We start from the raw sequence: 6,025 nt of genomic DNA, 5'->3' as shown, positions 1-6,025 counted from the left end.
GCTTTTTTTTTATTATCATTTTTGTTGTTGTTGTTTGTTGTTTGGGTTTTTTTTGTTTCTTTTTTTTAGAGATAGGCTACTGGTTGGGCTGCGGTTGGACTTGATGATCTTCAAGGTCTTTTCCAACCGGAGTAATTTTATGACTCTATGATTCTAAGTCAATATGAGATGGTCCTGTTTCAAGGTGTGCAGAAATTCCCACCCTGCAGTGGTTTGAACGAGGGCTGGTGACGAAAAGCAAACAGGGAGCCAGGGAGCTCACATGGACTCCAACCCCCACAGACCTGGCAGGCAGCACAGCAGGGTGGGTGAGAAGAGAGGTGAAGTCTTTCCTGGTCACTGGAAAACACCTGAGAAACTGCAGCAGGAGGTAAAGTGGAGCCGATGGTGCTTCATTGAGCTGCTGCTTCACGGGATCGGTCAGTGTTCAATGATGGGACAAGATGGATCTCACCCACCCTGCCAGGTCAGACGCAAAAATCCCCATGCCTGGGCTGAGTTCCTATCGATGGTGGGGTCTTGGCAGCAAAGGAGATGTACCCAGCCTTCACTCTCCTGCCACATCTTCTGGTTGTTCTGCAGTTCCTAGTTGGAGCTGGTGGGTAACCTCCTCCCACTCCAGAGCTTCACTGTCAGGTCGCTGAGAAACAAAAGAGAGCGATGGCATGAGCCAGGAGCTTTGCATGCCTCAGACAGGCACCGCGAGCAGAAGCATCACCCACCCCCAGCCCATGGCAGCACACAGCCCATGAGGCTCCCAGGCTCTGTCTTGGTAGGAGGATGCTACGTGTCTGTCTGGGGGAGCAGGCAGGCCCAGTGGGACTCAGCCTCCAGCTCACCCCACTGGCAGCAACTGGGGACAAAGGCAAGCAGTGACCCACAGGACTCCCACACCCCCTGCATGGGCTCTGTCTGTAGCTCAAAGTGGTGGTGGCACAGAGAATTTGCTCTCCCCAGGGCGTGGGTTGGTTGGCAGGGGGCTGCCAACTCCCCCCCCACCACCACCATCCTTGCAAGGGTGAGGGCAGAACACGGCTGCCACAGATGTGGGCATTGGGCAGGAGGTTAACAAAAGAAACAAAACCAAACTAGATGGGGGTATGACTGGGAAAAGGGGAATGGCACCTCCAGGAAGGATTGACCAAGTGGGGAAAAACGCAAAAGTTTCATACCGTTAAGAAGCAGCTCAGAGCAGAGAGAAAGAAAGACAGAGAGAGAAGAGCTAAAGCAAGCAACAGGCAGAAAGACAGCAGGAGGAAGAGATGGAGAGAGAGAAAAGGAAAGACAGAAGAGTGCATGTGCAAGAGAGAGTCAGAAAGAGCAGGAGGGTCAAGGCAGACTAGTAGCACGGCCCTTTATGGCAAGGACGCGTTGTGGAAGGCAAGGGCTGAGCCCAGGCACGTAATTCCATAACTTTACCCGGCAGTCACTGTGGCACAGACAGGAGGTGGGGAGGAGGAGAGACAGAGAGAGACAGAAAAAGGAAGGGAGAAAAAGGACACGGTGGAAAAGAGGCTATCAGAGTCTTGCTGCCAAATTGCTCCCCAAGAGCAGCAGGGGATGCCCAGCCCCAGGGAAGAGGGAACCCTGCAGGGGGATATCCCAGAGAGCGGGCAGGGGACAGACTAAGACAGCAAGGTGAGATGAAGGCACAGAGGGACCAGAAAGCTGCAAGATCCCCCCTGCCCTCTTCTCCCTCCAGGCTCCCGGCCCCACTCAGTGCAAACCCACCCAGGCCCACGGATGACAGGTCAACCCAGGGCTCTCCCACCTCCCGGAGGCTCTGGGGAGCACCAAGCCCGAGGCTCACCTGGAGGCAGTGAAGATGTGCTTGGAGTTGGTGCAGATGACGTTGATGGGGCTGTCGTGCCCCTTGATCTCGCCAACCAGGGTGAAGTTATCCACGTTCCAGACTTTGATCACGCCTCCTCGGCAGGCACTCAGCACCATGGGGCGGCCAGGGATGAAGGCCAGGGCACAGACCCAGTCTTTCTGTGCATTTGGGACTTGCTGTAGCTATGGGGGCAGAGCAGAGATCACAGTCAGCCTCATGCACTCAGCTGCAGGTCATCACCACTGCCCCAGAGTCAATCCAGATCTCCGAGCTGGACTCAAGACTTGGGGCCTGAATCCTATTTTCAGAGAGTAACACAGCAACTGATGCTCCAAGCCTGTGTCCCAAGGGGAACAGCAGTTCTGGGTGCCCTTCAGTACACACTGATAGGCACACAGAGCCACTTGGCACATGCACTGTCAGATCCTCAGGCTGCCCTCCCAGGATAGCAGCACCTAGACCAGGTCCCCCAGCCTTCCTCCAGACCCACAGCAGCAATCCTGCTCTGCCCCACGTTACCCCGCATGCTGCCCTCCTGACCTGGAGAAGTTCCTGCTGCTCCAGATCCCACTTTTTAATGCCGTTTTCCCTGGAGCCGCTGAAGAGGATGTCTCCTTGGATGGCCAGGCACTCGATGCCATCATAGTGAGGGGGCTCCAAGTTGTGAGTGGGGCCAACATTGCCCTCCACACCCTCAGCAATCTCAAACACCTGGGGGGAAAAACAGCAGCTGAGAGACCTTGGATGGCTCTGGAAACAGATGTCAGCCCTTCTCCAAGAGCTTGGCCACCACCCTCCATCCCCGAGGCTCGGAGCACTCAGCACACAGAAAGCAGGTCTGCTGGAAACAGAGTTGTGTTCAAACAGCACTGCTTTGGGGGGTGGTTGCAGTGATCCACACGTACCTCTCCGTGGGCAGTTTGTGTCACAGCTGAGAACTGTTCTCCTGCGTTCCAGGTCAATACACCAGGCACTTACTCCTTACATCTATACTTAGCAACGGAACTATCACTTAATCCTACAAATGCCTAACGACTTCCTACGATAAAGGAGAACTGTCCTGCCAGCATTGCTCAAGGATGATGATTCTCTGCTGCCCTGCGCAATACTTGCACTCCAGCGCAAGACTGTGCCGGATGCGTGTTCCAGTTGGATGGTAACGTCTAACACTAAAATCCTAAAGTAACCTATGTCTAACACCAACACAAAAGGCCTTAAGGCGTCTAACACTAAACTCCTAATTGAACACTAAGACGAGATGGAAGCCCAGAACAAGCTGCAGAATCAGGAAGTCCAGCACTCCTGCAGAACTGATCTCCAGAGAGGCCCGGTATCTCTGAGGAGGAGGAGATGGTAATACTTGAGCAATGCTGGCAGGACCGCTCTCTGTTATAGCTGTTAATTAACGGCCTCCAGGTTAACGCCGGGTGCAGGCGCTGCGCAGGGGGTAAGGACACGGGCGCCTGGCCTGCCGATGGCGCTGCTGTGAGCGCAGCGCTGGGCGGGCTGACATGGTGGAGGAGCCGGCAGGTTGTGCTGCTGCTGGTGGGTCAACCTCCATCGGCTCCGTATCATCTGGAGGTGGATCCACCTCCATCGGCTCCACGGTGGGTGTCGCGGGTCTGACCCTCCTGCGACAGCCAAAGGCGCTCTTCTTCCTCCTCATCCTCCTCCTCTTGGTGTTCTCCGTGGGCCTTTTCTGCCTCTTGGATTCTGGGCACTCCATCTCTTTCTTGCCCTGGATTGCTGGGCAATCATCGCTCCTGCTTCTCTTGGTGCCAGGCATGGCTGCTTGCCACCAGAAGGCTCAGAGCAGAGTGAGCTCAGTGGGGCAGCGCTGCTCAAGGTGACTACTGTGACACCAGGAAGGTTCTGTGACATCACAGATGATCAAGGTGGCTACTGTGACATCAGGAAGGTTCTAAGATGGCAGCCGCCCCCATTGGGCTGCTGTTCTCTCTGGCAAGCAAAACGGCACAGAGGAGCCATACCCAGGAAAAGGGTTCTCAGCCCTCGACCCTCTTCCTTTCTCCACAGAGGAATATTTCAGGTCTGGGATACATGGCTTATAATGCTGGAGAGGGGAAGAACTGTTGGCAGTTCTGGGGGCTAAGGTCTCACCAGACATCCTGCCACCATCGGGAGACATGTGTCACCACTGAGCCCCTATTCTGCTACATTCTTACACGCATCTTCATGAGCCAAGCTAAGAAGAGTGGGATCCAGCCCCCCCCGCCCCAGCCCCATGGTTCCAGCTCCAATTCAACCTACTAAAAGCCAGAAAAATAAAATAACAAAATCAAACTTAAAATAACACAAAAATGAAGCTGTGATCCTTTGCTGTTCTGGAGCTGCAAATGAGCAGGCGCAAATCATCCGTAACAGGAGGGAGAACTGAGCAGAATGGGACAGACTGCTCAGCTGAGTCAGATGTAACATGCAAGCATCAACAACGGAGCCCAAGGAGTGAGAAATGCAACCCTCTCCCCCCCCCCCCATCTCCAAAGTTGCATTTGTATCACTAATGAAATAAAAGGCAAGCTTTGGGGTGAGGAGATGCACAAAAAGCCACATGCAGAACAGGGAAAACCAGAAATGTGGGCAAGGGGGAGAGAAGAGGTCTGAGAGGGGGGCTCTGCCCAGCAGCCACAGGAGAGTACCTTGACATAGTGATCTTTGGAGCCCGTCACCACCAGGTCATGGTTGCTTGCTGTCTGGCTTCCTGTGAGACACATCACGGGCCCAGTGTGGCCACTCAGCTTCCCAACGGGCTGCAGCCTACGACCAGTGACAAGGGTCAGTTAGCCCCTTCCCAACAGCACAGCTCCTCCCCCAGCACAAAGCCCACTGCCCTCAAGCACTCCTGACATAGAAAGGTCCTCTTTGGGGCATCACCATCAGGGGTACCCTGCTTCACAGTGATGCTGAGGGATGAAGGCAGCTTTGGGGCACACCGACAGCCATCTGCAGAGCCCAGGCTGCAGTGAGGGCTCCGGGTCAGTGGCACAGCTGCTGCTCATCTCCCATTTCTTCCCTCTTCTCATAGATGGAACCCACACCTCAAGTAGTCCCATTGCTGCTCATAACCCCTTAGGCCCAACTTGAAAAGGCATCTGAGAGGGTTCTGTAAGCCCTCATTTGAGGCAGCTTCCACAGCTACAAAGACTTTCCCTTTCCTAAGGGGAGTCTTTGCAGATGGACACCGTCCACACAGCATCAGTAAGTTGCCCTGCCTGCCTCTGTGCTGCCCCTCACCTGCTCAGCTCCCAGATGCGGACGGAGTTCCCAGCGGCAGCACAGAGGGTGGTGCCAGTGGGGTTGAGAGCAGTCGGGTTGATCTGGTGCTCCCCCTGCACACTGGTCACAGTGCGGGTGGTTGTCCCAGCACATGCATCCCCAGAGATCACCTGGCCAGAAGACCTAGAGGAGGGAGGGAGGAGAAAGGATGGTCAGAGACCATGTCAGAGCCTCCGAGGCCCCACTGAGGAACCCAAAGAACTGTTGGTTCTCAGCTGGTCCCACACTGGGAATGGTCCTGCTGCTGTCTGGCCACCGTGGAACCAGCAAAAGTGTAGGTACTGATACTGAAACAGCTGGGCTCCATTTCCAGGAGCACTGCACCCAGCACTGTCATGGCGGCGCCCGGAGCTGCCGCACAGCATCCTGGGAGTGGAAATTCCTGCGGGGCCTGCAGCACCCAGCAGGCCCAGGCGAGGGCAGAGGGGATAAAGATAATTAAACAAGCCTATTTGTGCATGAGTATTCCCCATCTTACACCTTCTCTTCCTGTTTGAAGAGGAAAGAGATCAGATGGCCTGAATGCAGGATACAAGCCTCAGCCCCTGCAGCAACACTTGAGGTCCCCATGCCCAGAAGCATTCCCTCTATGTATATTTGTTTTACTAAGAGGATGGATTCATTTCTATCATGCTGCACTGACTGTAGCTAGGTTTTCTTCAGGCTGATTTCTCCTGCTCCCTTCCCACCTCTGACGATTTGTGCCATTGTCTCCAAGATGCTCTCCTGCACCCTGCCAGCAAGGCTGAGACGAGAGGAAAGCAGCAAGGTGAGGGTTTGAACCAGAACTGCTTTTACACTGGTGAGATCCCGGTCCTGGCTTCACCTCCTGCCCAGCACCACGGGTTTGCTGAGGGTCTGGACGCTGAGCAGAGCAGGAAAAGAGCAGGAGAC

General features: G+C 54.8%; 1 protein-coding gene across 1 annotated transcript; it reads right to left on the bottom strand.

Moving 5' to 3' along the window:
• Nucleotides 1-304: 304 nt before the first annotated feature.
• On the bottom strand, nucleotides 305-5,468 carry LOC140252532 (kinesin-like protein KIF21B). Its single transcript, XM_072337365.1, has 6 exons — nucleotides 5,359-5,468; nucleotides 5,090-5,254; nucleotides 4,495-4,612; nucleotides 2,375-2,545; nucleotides 1,811-2,010; nucleotides 305-640 (listed from the first exon to the last, which is right to left on the bottom strand). Exons 1-6 carry the CDS (start codon nucleotides 5,466-5,468, stop codon nucleotides 586-588), a joined length of 819 nt encoding a protein of 272 aa, XP_072193466.1. The 3' UTR covers nucleotides 305-585.
• Nucleotides 5,469-6,025: the final 557 nt, after the last annotated feature.

Source organism: Excalfactoria chinensis, chromosome 5 (genome assembly GCF_039878825.1).
Source record: "Excalfactoria chinensis isolate bCotChi1 chromosome 5, bCotChi1.hap2, whole genome shotgun sequence".
Taxonomy (NCBI): domain Eukaryota; kingdom Metazoa; phylum Chordata; class Aves; order Galliformes; family Phasianidae; genus Excalfactoria; species Excalfactoria chinensis.
Note: the sequence above shows the minus strand (reverse complement) of the source record. Positions and strands in the feature narration are given on the sequence as shown.